The following is an 18,392-nucleotide window of genomic DNA, read 5'->3' as shown; positions in this document are numbered from 1 at the left end:
CTGTGCGGCGCTGAGACCAACAAACAGCTTAGAGTATCTGTTTGGCTCTAATCTGTTCTCCTGCTCCATCTGTCTCCACTGGGAAGCACCTGACACCACCTGCGCTGAATATCTCCCCGTCTCTCCTGGGCTGGGAGTATTGTTTGCGGAGATTTAGACGGGGGATGATTGTATAGGTTCAGGATCTGAGGATACTTCAGGCATCGGGGCTGAGGAATGTAGACTAAAGACTGGAGAACTTCCTTCTTTTTGTTTCTGACTGTCTGTGTTTGTCTTGCGCTCTCTTTTGTGTCAGTCTTTGTTGCTCTCTTTCCCTCCTCGCTTTCTCTCATTCTAATCCCTCCTACCTCAACAAATCCATCCGCAGGTGTAAGCTCCTGACAATTTATAGCCTGAGATATACCTGATGAAAACCGTCATAGAAGAGTCGGAACTCAGATTTGCTACACATGCGACACGCTGGTTTTTTTTTTTTTTTTTTAGTTCATCCAACACTCAATAAACCTGGCCTTCATCATGAGAGGGGCTTTGCATGTCAGACACTTGATCTTTGTTTGAGAAAAGCAAGCTGAGAGAGCCGCGTTCCCGAAGCCTTTCATTTGGTTCAGAGAAAATATGAACCTTTTTTCCGCCCCACAATTTGTCTCCTGTCATCTTCCGTTCAGTTTTCCGTAACCAACCTGTTGTTGGATTCTGTGGCTGTGGGAGATAGACGGTCTGAATCTGTCTCTCACTGCAAGAGGGAGGCAGAAGTGGCTTTTTCTTGGCTGCAGGCTCAAAGAAGAGGGCTTGTTTTTCCTGCAGTAAGTGATTGTAGTAGACCCGCGGAGTGTAAACACGCTCTGATGTGCGGGGCGGCCCTGGATGCAAGCGGACACTGCACAGGCCATCTTGGCCCTTGAGGCTTGAGGTTTTGGCCTGACCGATTGTCCCTTTGTTCTGTGTTTCACTCCCTTCAGTTCCCACCCACTTTCACAAGCTGCTTATTCACTACTCCTGCCAGTGCGAAATTGATATTTTACAATATCTTCTGTTTGTCATAAAGATGATGAGCTTGTTTTTGTCAGATGGAAACTTGTGGCCCCCAAAATGGAAACTCAAAGCAAACAGATAGTGCATTCAGATGAGATTCTTCGCTCGTGAGAAGTGTTGTGAAAAACAACGCGTCGAGCTTATGTTTGCTGTTGTTTGATGCTAATTAGCATGACGAGCATTATATAACAGTGCAACGGCTAAGAAGCGGCCGGTTGTTTTGCAGACGTGTGTGAAAAAGCTCATGAATGCTGGCTTTCATGTGACTGTGCCAGGGAGCTGTGTTCGCCCCATGACATGTGACCTGCTTGAGTTCTTTCTTCTCTTTCAAATCAAACCCAAACTGTGAAAATCAACTCACCAGCCATCGTCTTTCTCTGAAATGAAAAAAAAAAAATAATAATGCGGCCTGCATGTACCAATGGTGTGTGTAAATATGAATAACTCAGAGAATTCCAATGCAGTGGCATCAGGACGTGACTTAAAATCAAGAAAAACAGAATTAAGGGGATAGTTCAGATTATTAGATGGGGTTTTATGAGGTTCTTATCCATAGTCTTTGTATTACCTACAGTAGATGGCGGTCAGCACGGCTCCAATTAGAAGAAGCAGAGAGCAGCACCATCACGGAAGCTAAGCAATGAACAACTGTGGACAGGGTCAGCAACAAAAGATATTTTAGCCACTTAAAAAAAAGGTCAACCGAAAAAACATTCAGTATCAATTTAAGTATATGCTATATTTAGGATAGTTACAATGCCTTACTTGTCCTTCAGACAGCCTTTTCTGATGAGAAACCACCATTTTCAGTGCAAATCTCGCTCTCTCCAAATGAACTTAACTCCAGAGTTGCTGGTCTACCGCTGCCTTGATTTGTCAATTTGTTTGCAATATTCTGTGACTTTGATGAATCCACACTACCGTTTTAAAACACTGAAGTTACACAATAACAAAAGCAAAGTGATTGAGACAGCGGTAGACCAGCAACTCCTGTGTTATGTGAGGTAATAAAAAAATTACTGATTTTATCTATGGAGTTCGGTTAGTTTGGAGAGAGCAATATTTGTCTTATATAACAGTGGTTTCCTGTTTGCAACTGTCTGAAGGCAAAGTAAAGCGATTGAAATATTCCAAATATAGTGTAAACTAAAACTAAAGAGTTATTTTTTTCAGTCTTACCTTTTTTTAAGTGGTTTAAATGACCCTGTCAGGAGCAGCACTTTGCTAAGGTTCTGCACTGGTACTCCTCGTATAAACTGAGGGTGTGATGTATCTACTGTAGGTAATACCCTGAGTCTGGATAAGTATACAACCCTAGATTAAATAATCCAAACTATTCCTTTAAGTTTGGTTCTTTATTTGGGCTGACATTAAAATCTTTCCTTGACCTGTCCTGCCTGTGGAAATGTTGAATTCTTTTGTCAAATGAAAAGATAAGATTGATTGAGTGTGACTTGCTTTTTATTGCCTGTGAGGATTTATCTGTCATCTAATGTTTTTTTTTTTCTTGCTTTGAGGGATGTTTTCTCTGTTCTTTATCTGAAGCATGTGCACGTTTCTTACAAAGGAAATGTTTTTTTTTTTTTGTTGTTCAAGTCTGCATCTCATCACAGTTACAACAGCTGAGAATGTCCTCAGATGTCCAAGAGAAAATGTGTTTGATTGAATCACCTCACAGGAAACTAACTAGCACACACAGCATGACATCACCATCGTCACCACACAGGTTTTGCTGCTTAATCCATGTGTAAAGATTAACTATTCCCTCGTTTCGGCGCAGACATAAATGATTGCACAGGAACAACGAAAAACATTTCACTAACGCAGGCTCTGAGAGGCGAGAGCCTTCAGGTTTGGCAGCAGTCACCTCCATATCTTACTCATCTTTGGATCTTTTATGATTCACAGTCTGATTAACCAGGTCCTGCTTCCAACAATGAGCTCAGTGTGTCTGTTTGGTTCAAAACAACAGAGACATGAAGGAGAAATAAGAGAGAAACAGGAAGAGAGTATCACACAGCCCTGTTGGTTTTGATATAATGTTCACAAAAACAAAGATGGACTGATATAACAGGATCATTCTGCATTTCTCTGGTGTCTCATGGGTGTGCCCTATCACTTTGATACATGGAATGATGAAATTGTGTCTTTGCAGATGTGGCGCCCTCTACTGCAGCAGTGTAGATATAGCACCTGCGTGATTATTTGTTCTGGTTCTATCAGATTACTTTTTCTCATTTACATATACACATATAGTGAGACTGTGTATTGTAACCTATATTGGTTTTATATTTAAAAAACTGACTGAAGCAGTTTCCAGATACATGTGATAAATGGCTGCTCTCTTCTTGTCTTTTTTTATTCATTTGTCATTTTTTTCTCATCATTTTTTTTCTTCAAATTCTTACTTTTTTAAAATACAAACTATTTTCCAGATTTGTTTTACTTTCACCATTTTTAGTTATACCACCACCTGTGTATCGTTTCTAGCTCAGGCCACAGTTGAAGACTTCCAGATTCGACCCCATGCCCTCTATGTCCATTCCTACAAGGCCCCCACCTTTTGCGACTACTGTGGGGAGATGCTGTGGGGTCTCGTTCGGCAGGGGCTCAAATGTGAAGGTGAGACACACACGAAAACACATTGTTGAACACTATGGAATTCTGCCAAGTGTTTGCTTGAGATTTGCCTCGGTGATTTGGTACAAAACAATGAACATAAACGGGAGGTATAAAAATATAAAGAAGGATGAAAGCATTACCGCAAGTTAAAAAGCACAAATAGGAAATAGAAACTGACAATTAAATATAGAAAAATATCATGAAAATATGTACACCATACAAAATTAGGGAGCTGTACAGTTTTGCAGGAATGTGCCAAGACTGTGCTTTATATATATATTTGGTGGAAGCAAACAAGAAAGACTTGGTCTGGGCACTGCAGCCAGTGAAATGCTTGACATTCAGATCCCAATGGAATTATGGCACGTTGGCTCGCCTTTCATTTTCTGTCCTTGTTGGATCAGATTTGAATTGTACTCTTTCATTTTCATGTCATTAGGCTACATTTGAAGTCCTCTCTGACTATGAATTACGTTTAAGTAGTTGATTTATTTGCCAGTGAAACATTCATAGTCATAAATTCTCCTTTTTAAGCCTGTTCATCAGTGGGGCCTTCGGGTAGCTGGTTTGTGAAATAAAAATATGTTCACCCCGGGGGGAGTGGGAGGTAAACCCAAGTGAACTCAGTTTATCCACGCTGTGTAAAATGTAAATAAAGACTGAATTGAATGATTTGCCAATCCTTTTCAGTCTAACCTGTCTTTCTCAAAATAAGCAGGAACATCCCTGAAAAAGACTTTGTTTGGATGGCAGTATATGTTGCTCCATAACCTGTATGTGCCTTTCAGCATTAATGGTGCCTTTAAAGTTGTGCAAGTTAAATATGAAGCCATGGGTAACTACAAACAATCTGAAATATCAGCTTTGCGTCAATTCATCTCAGAAGAGAAGTCGGAGTCAAAGGTCACAGGCCTTCAGCGCTGGTTTTTGGCCTTGCCCCTTATGTGCAGAGGCTCTGAATCATCTAAAATTCCTAAATTCCTTGAAATTGTGTCCCATTTGCCCATGCAGTTTTTCACAAAGTGGTGAACCTCGTCCCCATTCTTGCTTGGGGACGACTGAACTTTTTGGGGATGCCCCTTTAATACTCGATCATGATACTATCAGCTGTTACCAGTTAACCTGTTTACCTGTTAAATGTTCCAAACAGGTGTTTTTTTGTTGCCCCTGTCCCACCTTTTTTGAAATGTGTGTACATTTACAAAAAAGTTTGAACATTAAATATTTTGTGCTTGTACTGTGTTCAATTGAATACAAGTGCAAAAGGATTTGCAAATTACTGCATTCTGATTTTATTTATGTTTACACAGCGTCCCATCTTTTTTAGAATTTGGGTTGTACCTTTGTTTTTGTGACTCATGTCATTTGTTTTTTTCTTGTTTTAAGGATGTGGGCTAAACTACCATAAGCGATGCGCCTTTAAGATCCCGAATAACTGTACTGGTGTCAGGAAAAGGAGATTATCCAATGTCTCACTGCCTGGACCCTCCCTCTCTGTCCCCAGACCAGCACCTGCTGAAAATGCTGTGGTTGTCCTGGATGAGGTGAGTCCTGATTGGAATGGTAGAAACGAAGAAACCCAAAACTATGCAATGAGCACTGTGGAAAGTTGGAGTATCTGCTGATGTCTGATCTAATGAGCTGGCTGGAGTTTAGACATCATCCTAAATCACACTGGAAGCCAGGTGAACTGGCCAAGAATGTGAGGCAGTCAATCGGCATGCCACTCACAAGCTTTGTCTCAACCGTTAAACGTGTCTAAACTTATCAAATTTGGCTCTTTTCCATGGGCGAACCTCCCGGGCCCTGTTGTAGAATACCACTGATGCAGAAAATTGAATTGAGCTGCACAGAGCTCTGTGGAGAGATCGTCAACGAGGTCTTATGAAACAGTTTTTGCATAAGCGCGTGCTGGAATATTCCCCTCTTGTCTGTGTCCCCACAAAAGGTCATCGGGAAATGTAATTATGCTAATGACATTAAAGTCCACTGAAGTCCGAGTTTATGTATCTCACTTGTTGGCGATAGAGAAAGCTTCCTTCCCATTTCTGTCAGTAGCTTCCACATGACTTGATGCATTCACATAAAGTCAGAGCTAAATGCTCATATGTGGTAAAACATGACAAATCTAATCACCACGTTTTGACCACTGGGATTGTGTTAACTATGCAAAGTCATGCTAACTCAGTATGACAGATTTCTTTTTCCTTTCTCCTCTGATTTCTTTCTCTTCTTCTGCTGCCATGTCATTACTCACTCTGTCTTTGCCTATCACTCAAAAACTCCCTTTGAGGCTCTATTATTCCCTTCACTTCCTTCCTGCATATGGTTTTTAATTCTTCCTAACGTCCCTCCATGTCTTTTTTTTCTCCATCATTCCGTCTTGGAGCAGCAGAGGTCCCATCAGGAGGCAGGGAAGCGGATCCTGTCCTGGAGCGGCAGGCCTATCTGGATGGAGAAGATGGTGCTGGGACGGGTTAAGGTGCCTCACACCTTTGCCATTCACACCTACACTCGTCCCACGATCTGCCAGTACTGCAAGCGTCTGCTGAAGGGTCTCTTTCGCCAGGGCATGCAGTGTAAAGGTAGGACTACATCTGAGGAGTCGGTTTGATGTTCATTTTAGAGCATTTTGGTGATTTTTTTTTAAATGTCATCCGCCAGATTGCAGATTCAACTGCCATAAACGATGTGCTTCAAAGGTACCTAGAGACTGTTTGGGGGAGGTGGACTTCAATGGAGGTAACTTCTACATTCAATTTTAAAGTGGCAGTAGTAGATCTCTGATATTTGCATATATATTCAGTGTTTTTATTTAGTTTTGGATATATTTTAAACATGCAAATATAGACAATAAAAATTAGAGCCAGACAGATAAATTGGCTGACCAATAGTATTGGTCATTATTATCGTTTTAGTTTTACAGATAGCATTTTAGATGTATTTAATCCTTTTTCAAATTCAGATTACTCTATTTGTGTTTTATGTTTTTGTAGTTATTTATAATTAGTAAAAATGCCAGTGAAAGTTTACTGTTCCAGTGCCCTGATGTAATTTTGGATTCTACATTTACAAATGAAGAATGAAACATGTAGTCATAATTTTCCCAATCTAAGGAACAGAAGCATAATATCTCAAGTACTTAACATATTCAACAAAAATAAAATAAACACATCAGATATAGAAAACAAGTAAACAGAAAACAACAACGAAATAGAAACACTGGACACACCTGTGTCTGGTTATGTAGGTTAATCTAAATATTTGCATAATAACTGTGCATTTGTAGAGCCAGCAAGCCCCGGCCCAGACTCCGACACTACCATAGATACTATGGAGGTGGACAGTAGTGATATGGATGGTGGCAGAGGACTGGATGACCCCGAGGAACCCTCCACTCCAGACGAGAGGATGTTCGACATGGATTCTCCCTTCTTGGACAGAGAGAAGGATGAAGAGCCAATCAAGACTATTAGGTATGAACATTTGTGCCGTGCCGTTGCATATTTTCTGTAAATGAAGTGTAGGTGGCACTGTTCACTTTGTTGCCTCAGCATTGATGGATGCTCACTCATGCCAGCTACCCAATTCTGCACTTATATACAGTGTATTTTTTGCATTACGCCTTTATTAAACAGCTCAATAAAGAGTGAAAGGAAACAAGAGTGAGAAGGGGAAGACATGAAACAAAGGTCACCACGCTGATTCAAACCGGGGACTTTGCGGTTATGTTTTAAACCACCAGGTCTAACTGCCCAATTCCTCTGTTTATTCTACACCAGCAGCATGAGTTTTATGTTTCTAGTAGTGCTGCCACTGCTGCAAACATTAAATGCATCACGTCCTGTGCAGGATTTGTGTCAGGAAAGACCTACCAGACACTGGGTGGTTAAAAAAGCAAATATAAAGACTTCCTGAGCTGGCTATAGGTCAATTTAAATGTAACCTGTTACTTTTTCTTTATGTTTAGCTCTAAAAGTGTAAGAAATTTTCATATTAATCTAGTAAATCTTTTTGTGTGTGTGTCTAGCCCTTCCACTAGCACCAACATCCCTCTGATGCGGGTGGTCCAGTCCATTAAACACACCAAGAGGCGGAGCTCTACTGTGGTGAAGGAAGGCTGGATGGTTCATTATACGAGCAGGGACAACCTGGTAAGACTGATAACCCCAAAAAGCCCAACAAAGGAGCCCAGTCTGAAATAGACTGAGCTTAGCCTGTATGCTGGGGAAAACTCCTTCTCCAAAGCTGTTCACATGTGTTGATTTCAGCACAGAAGGTATTTTCCTCATGAAACAAAATCATTTAAAGTACTGTAATATCAAGAGGCCATGTGTGTTTCATCCTTTTTACTAACTGTTCGTTTTTTCCCCTTTTAACAGCGGAAGAGACATTACTGGAGGCTGGACAGCAAGAGCTTGAGTCTCTTCCAGAATGACACAGGAGCCAAGTTCTACAAAGTAAGCATGAAACTATCATCTGTCCCTCCTTGTTCTTGGAAAATCATGTCTTGTCCTCCACATCAAACACACAGTAGCCTTTATTAAACTGTCAGAAAATGGAGCAGCCTAATTCAAGTTGATTCAGTGTTGAGTCCGCAGTGGATACTGTCTATAATGTACTTTCTTATGATTCAAATGTGGTAATGCTGGAGTCATTTTCATATCAATGTTGTCTGTCACACTTGTGAGAGATATGTAAATAAAATCTAACCAGTGGTAGCTGTGTGACTCAGCTCGAGGGCTGCCGTGTTGCAGCTGTAAACTACGCTGAGGTCAGCTCGGTCCACTGAAATTTCCCCTGTGGTTTTTCACCCTGCAGCCTGGTCTCTTCCCTGCATGAAGTGAAAGGATCACTAGCAGTTGCTGTCTTTACCTAGTGTGCCTCAGATCAAATGGGACATTTCGAAGGGATTTTTAATAGAGAGTCAATTTTTTGGCCACAGGTTTGAAAAACGTGGATTTTCAGTTGCATTTTGGGGCATAATTATTCTTGAAAACTGTTGAATTCTAGAAGACAGATATTAATATGTTAAAGGGATATTTCAGATTTGAAGTGGGATTTTATGAGCTACTTAACAATAGTGAGTGTATTACCTACTATAGATGCTCGTTGACATGCCCCCAGATTAGACATATTTTTTCTTATATAATGGTGGCTTCCTATCAGAAAAGGCTGAATGACAGCAGGGTAAAACGGTAAACATATTTTAATTAAAGCACGCGCTTAAACTAATTTTTTCCCCCCCCACATACAACCCCACTTCATAAAATCTGATCTCTCCCTTTGAATTCTGAGTTTTCAATTTAAGTTTTAATCTTTTTTGATTCAAAATTCAATTCAAGGCAAGCAGTGACTCTGAGTGAAACGCAGCAATTTCAACATGTAGAATCAGTTGTGGAGAGTGTGTGACACTTCCTGCTCAGTGCCAGCGCCGTACTCAGTCATTACAATGCCGCAGGGGCTTAATAGCACAGTAATTACACAGTGAGGACTGAGGGAGGGAACTACAGCCTGCAAGGTAAAGACTTCCACATGTGTGTTGGTGTGTGTGTGTGTGTCTGTGTCTAGGGTGGGGGATGTAATCATTTTATTGTTCATGTTATTTTGTGTGTTTTGAGACTTTGACACCTCCTTCTGCTGTGGTCAGAGTTGTGCTGCACCGGGGTGGTGTGTAGGATAGTGTGTACTAGCACGTTCACTAGTATTGTGTGTGTGTGTGTGTGTGTGTGTATGTGTGTGTGTGTGTGTGTGTGTTTGTGCCAAACAGGTGGTTTATACACAGCTGTATCTATAGTCCTTGGGTCGCATTACAGAAACTTCCTATCTTAAGTCTTCAGTCAAAATAGGAAGAGTTGCCGAACTCTTTTAGGAATAAATTAAATTAGGAATTTTCCTAACTTTGTTTTACAGAAGTTAATCCTTGCTAACTTTTGGAATCTTATTTTACTTCATATGTCATCTCAAGTTAGAAAATCCTAAATACTCAATCAGTCATTGCTTATCAACTTCTTTGTCTATCACCTAGTGACTGACACTGCTTTTCTTATTTTGCTGAACCATTGTTTTTTTTTTTTTTTAATCATTGAAACATACTAAAAAATTACCAAAAACAAGGACAGGCACTCAACTTCAAGACAGATGAGTTAGAGGTACTGGTCACATCTGTATAGAAATCTAGAGATGTTCTTTTTGGGAACTTTACAGCAATGCTAACTCAGGAGATAAAAGAAAGAGAGTGGGCTAAGAGGTGCATTGCACTGCCCTTTTTGTTGAAGCTGTGAAGTAAACTCAGATATGTATCAGATCTTTTATTTTGGTTAGCTAGAAGTAGTTAACTTCCTAGTTAGATGATCATTAGTTATCTAAATATTTGCCTAAAAATGGAGAGGTGGAGGGCTCTGGCTCTGATTGAGGCTGACAGGTTGTTTCTAAATACTGAGCTGGACACGAGGTAACAGAGCTGCCTGAAACCCTCCAAAAGAGGAGAAATTACAGGCAGCTAGCCCAGATGTTGAAAGTCAGCTAACATTAGCTTAATACAAACAATGTATTCTATGTTACCAGTTATTAATACAGTGTAAGTGAGTGAAAACAATTTACCTAAAATTTAGTATGTCACTATGTTGCCTCCAGGCTGCTGTTTTCTGTTCAAACCCTGGTAACTACCAATGGTAAAATCATTTAGCTTTGACTATCCAGCAACAGCCACTAGTAATTTGCCATCCATGACTATTATTTCCAAGCATCTGTAAATGTTGTTGTCGCTGCTACAGAAAGCTTGTCTCTCAATGGAAAAAACTGTGAATGGAGTTTTGTCAACTCCACCAGGGTGGATTAGCAGCGTGCAAAAACGATTCCTGCATATAGAAAACGACTGGCAAAACAGCTAACTCTACCGTTAGCTAATGTTAGCAGACGCTACTGTTAGCGAACGCTCCTGCTACTGTTGGCAAACAATACCGTTAACTAATATTAGCAAATACTACTGTTAGCTAGCTTTAGCTAGTTAGCTACTAAGTTGGGAGAGTTAATTTAGGTTTTTTGGGAAGTTAGGATGCTTGTATAGGAACATTGACTAAGGAATTATTCATCAATAATCATTTTTTTTCCTCTAAATCAAGTCCTAACCCATATTACCATACAAATCAAGGATAGGCTCTGCAAGTTAGGAAGTTTTTTGTAATTTAGCTCCTACTTCTTTTTCTTAATCTCTGTTTCCCTCTCATGCTGATTGTGAAACAAGCCTGAAAAAGACTTAATTCCTTCACCCTTCTCTCCTAAATACTCTGTCACACCCTGTGTCCCCTGCCACTAAAGCCTCGGAGAGGAAACCTCAGTGGGGACCGACTCCTAAGGGTGTGTTTACTGGCAGCTTTATGTGGTTCTTTATTATCAACTTGGCACTCCAAGCTACGTTTAAGACCTTCAGGAGGCTAATTGAAGGCTAGCTGTAAATGCCTTCTTTTCATGCTTCAGAGTTTGGTCTTTGTCCTGTGCCTGTTGCTTCAGAGCTGCAGATTTTTATCCATGATAGATAACGTGAGATGATTTCCTTGCACATATAATAGAAAAAGGTTCTTTCGGGGGTTTCTCCTCCCAAACCACAGATTCTCCACATGCTCCCTCTGTATCCGGGAAACCGTCTGTCTTGGGCATTTTCCTTTCATTTCCCCCAAGTTTGTAGCCTGCTGCTCATCAGTGTGTGGCCACTGTCCTCCCCTCTCCTCTTTTCTTTATACCTCCAATCTGATTAGTGGCGGTCGCGCGGTGGCTTGCTTGCCAGGCATGGCAGCCATTTTCTCCATTTGGAAGCCATAACGGCTGCTCGTTTGAAGATGAGACCCCTGTACTTGTGGCTTTCTCTGAAGAACCTTTTATGGGGTGAGGGGGCTTCTCTCTGTCTCTGCCAGATTGAGTCCTGTCAAACACACACCCACCCACTCACATACACCACCACCCTGCAGAGGAACGGTAGTTGTCGTGTCTTTTTGTCTCAGTGGCTAGCGGTAGCGCCAGCGGCTCGTGCTCAGATGGGGCCTCTGGCTGGCCCTGCCTTGTAATCAGGGAAGCAGAGCACTTCAGCCGCCGCAGAGCCCCGCTCACGTGATCTGGCCCCGCTAACCACAAGCACTTCATCTGATACTCTGTGGTGAGCCACGCGGAGGGGACAGCGTGTGCCTCTGCGAGCCCCCATTGGCTGGAAGTTCTCTGTGTTTTTTAATTTTGGACCCTCCCTCCACTCTTTGAATTGACAGAGAGTTTCAAGGGGAAGGGGTTTTAAAGTGCGCTCCAACTGTCCTCTGTGCGTGTGCTCGTAAGACAGAGAAGAATAGAAGAGAAAGTTTGAGCTTGGACTGATCAACACTGTGATTGTATCAACGAGTGTAAAGACGTTTGGACTGTGTGAGTTTTATTACCTGTCTTAATATTGTTTCTATGATGTTTTATTTAGGAAGTATGTTACACCCATGTAGCAGCTTAAAGATTTTTTGTGTTCTATAATATTGTTTTCTGTTTTAATTTATTTAACTGAGAAAAGCATCAACTTTTACAAAATTAATAACTTGATATTTTTAACACGTGTTGTGATATGAGAGTAGATGTTGTCATAGATTTTGGACATTTTTATATCGTGGTGTGGCAGAAGTTTTGTCTTTTCCTGAATTTAAAGGCTGCATTACAGTAAAGTGATGTCAATATTGTCACTTTATCAATATTGATGTATTCGATAAAAAATATTGTGACGTTTGATTTGTCCATATCTCCCAGGCCTAACTGTATGTTATTTTAGAGGAAATGTGTGTATTGAGATATAGCCTAAAAACATGAGGATATTTATAAGCCACATTGCCCAGCTCAGAGAAGTTTTGTTGTTTTAAATTTATGTTTTTATTTATTTATTAGTATTTATACAGCATATTTTGTCTATGAAGATTTTTTTGGATATTTTTTTCATACAATTTAATATTTCATTTAATATTTTTTTTCATTTAAAGCTACTACGAGTTTTTTTTTTTCATATCTTGTTGATTTGTTGTTTCTTTTTAAATGGCAGAGATCAAAATCTTGCTGATGGTCTCCTTGCTTATGTAGGTCATATAGATGCATCAGTATTAAATTGAGACTGTTTCATAACCAGTCAAAAACTCCTTGTAGTAGCTTGATTCTAATTATCCAATGAGGCTTTTTTTTCTCTTGTTTCTTATATCTCCTCCCAAGGTAATAAGATGTATAAATGCTGTACATGTTGGTAGTTATTCAGAAATTCAGTTGGGCATGTGTGTATTTTTGGTCCCATCTGCTCTTGGACTCCTTTACAATGTTTTGTTTTGTTGATGAGTTTTTTTGTTTTGCCAAGAAATTGTTAATACCTGAGGTGTATTGGTGGACTCTGGAGACAACACTCAGTGGCATAAAGAACATTTGAGAGAGTAAAGAAAAGAGCTTAAGTTCTTTTTTCTTTAAGTTTCAGGATCATGATTATTGTTATAAACTTTCACTGCACTGAGAAATAAATAAACTAAAAAACTAAACTAAAACTCTTGATAAAAAGAACATCTGGATCTTATTTATTTAAGAAACGTAGAACATAATATTTAGTGTTCTGTTTGGTTTTGTTCTTTGTTGTAATCTCTGTCCCTAACCCCTTCCCACAGGAAATCCCTCTGTCCGAGATCCTCCAGGTGGAGCAGTGCAGAGACTACAGTAATCTGGCCCAGGGCAGCAACCCGCACTGTTTCGAGATCATCACAGCCACCATGGTCTACTATGTAGGGGAGAACAATTGCAGTCACTACCACAGCCCCGCTCTGGCCGCCTCAGGAGTTGGCATGGAGGTGGCTCAAGGCTGGGAGAAGGCCATCAGACAGGCCCTGATGCCTGTCACCCCTCAGCCCAGCGTGGCCAGTGCTGCCGGCCAAGGCAAAGATCATAGTAAGTAGAAGATCACAGCTCTCTTGTGCTAAAAAAATTAGGCCTCATGCAAGAATATTTTCAAATTCTTAATCTGAATCGCTGTTGCTTTTTTGTTTTTGTCAGGATTCATCATACAATTGTTCCAAGTCGGATTCAATAATTTTGTTGTCCACTTCTGTACTGAAGTCTGTGCAGAAATATGTCAGTAAAAGTAGTGAAATTTGAAAAACTCTCAGTAAACTGGCAACCCATGATGATGAACAGTCTGATGAATAGAATATTATTTTGCAGTTTGTCTCTCCCTTTGGAGAAATTCTCTTCTTCATCTGTTTGTACCAGTGGTTCTTGCATGACAGCCATTATTTTGTGGAAGAAATGGGAAAGTGAGACATATTTCAAAATGCATAAGTGATGATGACAGATTTTGTCTTTTTATTTTTACATCAGTGAGGAAAGTTGTCATTTTCTGACTTTGTACGTTGCATCAAACAGAGAGTTTGGGTTTCCCCTGTCAGTGATGACTTGAAATATTGGAGGGTTTTTCCTGAATCAACACAAAACTACCATGGTAACTACTAAGGCCGAAACAAGCTGAAAGTCTTGCTCTCATTGATTATGTGCGTGTCGAGACATTTGCAGTGTGCCCAAATTGAAAGAAGGGCCCTCTTTGAACCACTTTGACTAAGCCGGTCAAAGAAACACTTAAACAGACAACCTTAACTTTCAATAGACAAAGAAAACCCTGCGGTAGTGTCTAAAGGCTAAAGGAAGTGACAGTAGTGACTGTGCAGAAAAAGAACTCTAGTTTCGGTAGTCAGAACAGAACTGTTACTCTCTCAGGTCAAAGAAGGTTAACAACAAAGACAGGAACTATTTCTAAGTCCGTTGGCTAATTTCTGAATTACTATGGTTATAAATTCATTATATGGATCAGAGATCCACATGAGAGTCATGTTTATTAGCAGTAAGTGATTGTAAGTGTGGGCATGACATTATAAAACGAGAGACCGAGTCACAACAGCTGCAGACCTGAAACTGATACTCTTAATGTCTCCTTCAAAACCACTTTCACCCCGCAGAAATGACAGTAAGCTGTATGAAACTGTTCTCATCCATTATGCATGTATTAATTAAGTATGGGTAGATTAACTAATCTGCAACGATTGGTGCAATTTATGTGGTTATTTCCAAATAAGAGCTTGTTTGCCAAGATTAAAATTAAATTTTTGTGTGTTATTAGCTAAATGATCACAACATCATGTTTTCTACTTGCTTTTATCTCTGGCATTCGTATTTATTGGCTAGTATGCAGAATTAGCCCCTGCGGCGGTCTAAATTCCCAGTTATGAAATGCATTGCATACTTGCACCATTCAGTCACACATAGCTTCCCAGATCAATTTTATAGCCAATTTATTGTGTAATAAAATGCTTCATTATGTGGGGCTGTGACTTATTGCATGCAGCTGCAATAGGCTTGAAGGTTTGTGCCTCTGACTACAATTACTTAAGGATTCACTGGCTGTTTTGTGCATTGGTAAAGTGGCATTTTTCAGTTTTTGAATGTGGAAACGTCATGTGTTTTCCTCTCCAGAAGAGCTGTCCATCAGCATATCTGTGTCCAACTGCCAGATCCAGGAGAATGTGGTGAGTTGGGCTTCTTTTTTCTTTGAGATGCTGTTGCACAATTTCCCTGCACAGCCTGCACATGCTTGCATTCATGTGCTATTAAAGTAGCTGTTGTGGTAAAATCAAAAATCCGTTTCTTTACCAAAAACCTCCAGTGGAAGCTTTTAGGACGCACAAATGGGGAAGCTGCTAACCCCTTTTTTTTTGGTCAATGGATTTGTCTCAGTTTCACTTCTGTACTGAGCGAAGGTTTTACATATGTATTTATATTTATAGAAATATTTGGCAATATCAGAAAACATTCTGGAAGAAAAACATTTTCTCTGGGCTTTTCATGATGTAACTTACACCTCTTGCCAATGTCAGCATGGAAAATGAACTGAATGTTACAGCAGTAAAAGTAGAACACAACAGTAACAGTGCAAATTATCTCTTTGTAGGACATTGCCTCAGTGTACCAAATATTCTCTGATGAGGTGCTGGGATCAGGCCAGTTTGGCATTGTGTATGGAGGTATGTTTTGCTTTTCATATGGTACCACTTATATTTTATGTAATATATCTTTACTGTGATTCATATTACATTTACAGGCTATTTAAAGCTATTCATCCTATCCATGTCTTGTAATATTTCAGGCAAACACCGAAAGAGTGGCAGAGATGTGGCCATCAAGGTTATTGACAAGATGAGATTTCCTACCAAGCAGGAGAGCCAGCTAAGGAATGAGGTGGCCATATTACAGGTAACGACCAGAATCCATGTGATAAAAATGAAATTAAATCGTAACAGGTTTCAAAGGATACATGTACTGTAAGTACAAAAGGTCTTGGCTGGAACCTTTTGATGCACATTACCCGCTACAGACTGTTTCAGTGTCTTTTGTGCTCGTCTTCAGAATCTGCATCACCCAGGCATCGTGAACTTGGAGTGTATGTTTGAGACGCCGGAGCGGGTGTTCGTCGTCATGGAGAAGCTGCATGGCGATATGCTGGAGATGATCCTGTCGAGCGAGAAGAGCAAATTGCCCGAACGAATCACCAAGTTCCTCGTCACACAGGTTCGTTTGGCAGAAACAAAAGTCTTAATTCCTTTAATCTGTCTCTTTCTTCAAGATTAAGATTCTAGTACTCACGCTGAATTTAAAGGGTAAACTGTATTTTTCAGCCAGGACCCTAATTTTCCTTTTTTTTTGTCCGCATAAATTTGTGAAATTGGTCCAGTATTCAAGGAGAAAGCTCCAGCTGTCAAGAGCAAACTAAGCTACAACATTATGTCTTACAACATTATTGAAAAGATCCTGTCAAAAGAACCAAAAGTGCCCGCCTTTCTACTACTCTAATAATCACCATCTCTGTTTGTTTAGTTGAAATAAACCTCTTATTCACCAAGGTAGATGTGAAAACTTTCTGGGTCTACACGTCTCCCTCTCGCTCCTCTCTCATTATTTTCACATCTAACACCTTGAATAAAGGGCTTTTTTTTTTTTAACCAAACCAGAGTTGTTCTTGGTGAGTTTTGTTTTGTTTCTGTGAGCTTTGAATGAACATGACGATAATCGTGTTAAAAACAGTTTTGCAAAGGGAGTCTGGTTAATTTGGTGAGGTTAAAAAACAGGCAGTTGCCCTTAAGAATCACATTTTAACTTAGTTTCGCTTCTCTTCCTCGATGCTGGACCAGTTTTAAACATTGTTGTCCCCATTAGTCATTTAGACACAAAAACATGGGAAAATACGGTCAAGTTAAAGTTACCCTTTAACTGGAATGACTATTCTCTCTGAAAGCAGCTGGTCATGGTCAAATAAACTGATGAGAAATTATATCTACAGCATGTGTCACTGCCTTTCGAAATACGTTTTTCTGTTTTATGCATTTTATTTTCTATCATCGCTTTCTTCCCCTCCCTTCCTGTTCCCTCCCCTCTGGTTTTGGGATGTTTTAGCCCGCTGTGCATAAACCTCTGCTTGGGCTCCAGGAGCCTGTTTATTCTTGTGGTGAGCTGATTGGGGGGAATTGTTTACGGGATCAGCCTGTATGGCATCACGGCCTCCTCCCTGGCCGTGGATTACAGCCTGCAGTGTGCCGGTGGCTTTGTGGCCTGATTAGAAGAGCAGCAGGCCCCTGAGCCGTGTCCCAAACAGGAGCAGGGCCATTAACAACAGCTCCATTAGCTGTGGCAGGCCCGTTTCTGATGTGGTCAGGAGGACTTCTGTCAAAGTCAGGGTCAGGATAGGGGAGCCAGGCGCACTGTGGTTTTGGTACGGGGCCATAGGCAGACATGCGTGCAGCGCTGGCTTATGCCGGGCCTCGTGAATATAGATGGGATGATGAGATGAGATCATATGTCTTTATGTGAAGGTACTGGTCAGGATGGAAGTATTTAAAGGCATTTGTATGCTTATACTGCTGTTATTTTTCCATATGGCAGCACCATAGTGTCTACTGCTTAGATTATACAAACATTACCCTGTTTATACCATATGCTATATACATTCAAACATTTAGACACTGGAGTTTATTATCTCATCTGGAGTTTTGGAGCTAAAACTGCGTTTTTGACATTTGTTTGCATCAGATCCTGGTGGCCTTGAGACATCTGCACTTCAAAAACATTGTTCACTGTGACTTGAAGCCTGAGAATGTACTACTGGCCTCCGCAGAGCCCTTCCCTCAGGTAAAAGATAAAAAGACATGAGTGTATGTGTCGTTGCAGGTGTATGTATTTTGATGGAGCTGAACAACATTTCTGTTTTCTTACAGGTAAAGCTATGTGACTTTGGCTTTGCCCGTATCATTGGCGAGAAGTCGTTCCGGCGATCTGTAGTGGGCACTCCGGCTTACCTGGCTCCGGAGGTGCTCCGCAGTAAAGGCTACAACCGCTCCTTAGACATGTGGTCAGTGGGAGTCATCGTGTACGTCAGCTTGAGTGGGACGTTCCCTTTTAATGAGGACGAGGACATTAACGACCAGATCCAGAATGCTGCTTTCATGTACCCTCCTACGCCCTGGAAGGACATCTCTGCAGAAGGTAAGAAAAACAAGTAACCATCTAAATATTCTACGTCCTTCTGTCCTGTTACTACTGGTTTCATCTGTGGTTCATTGTCAAACTGATACTCAGACATGTAGCCTCAGGGCTGTCCTCCCCACCTACACGTCTGGGTCATCTGAACATTGCTCTCTTTGTCTGCGGTA

General features: G+C 40.7%; 1 protein-coding gene across 2 annotated transcripts in view; it reads left to right on the top strand.

Moving 5' to 3' along the window:
* Positions 1-18,392, top strand: part of prkd3 (protein kinase D3) — a 50,255-nt gene that overhangs the window by 28,649 nt on the left and 3,214 nt on the right. For both annotated transcript variants that reach the window (XM_084742152.1, XM_084742151.1), the window contains exons 4-17: positions 3,523-3,654; positions 5,041-5,198; positions 6,047-6,239; positions 6,319-6,396; positions 6,944-7,130; positions 7,685-7,808; positions 8,037-8,114; positions 13,314-13,590; positions 15,166-15,218; positions 15,641-15,713; positions 15,836-15,942; positions 16,096-16,257; positions 17,773-17,871; positions 17,958-18,225. In XM_084742152.1, the coding sequence (XP_084598278.1) occupies positions 3,523-3,654; positions 5,041-5,198; positions 6,047-6,239; positions 6,319-6,396; positions 6,944-7,130; positions 7,685-7,808; positions 8,037-8,114; positions 13,314-13,590; positions 15,166-15,218; positions 15,641-15,713; positions 15,836-15,942; positions 16,096-16,257; positions 17,773-17,871; positions 17,958-18,225 (1,989 nt within the window). The remainder of the gene's footprint in view (positions 1-3,522; positions 3,655-5,040; positions 5,199-6,046; positions 6,240-6,318; positions 6,397-6,943; positions 7,131-7,684; positions 7,809-8,036; positions 8,115-13,313; positions 13,591-15,165; positions 15,219-15,640; positions 15,714-15,835; positions 15,943-16,095; positions 16,258-17,772; positions 17,872-17,957; positions 18,226-18,392) is intronic.

The sequence above is a fragment of the Lutjanus erythropterus genome, chromosome 18 (genome assembly GCF_056507025.1).
Source record: "Lutjanus erythropterus isolate fLutEry1 chromosome 18, fLutEry1.hap2, whole genome shotgun sequence".
Classification (NCBI taxonomy): Eukaryota; Metazoa; Chordata; class Actinopteri; order Lutjaniformes; family Lutjanidae; genus Lutjanus; species Lutjanus erythropterus.
This window is presented reverse-complemented; position numbering and strand designations above follow the sequence as displayed.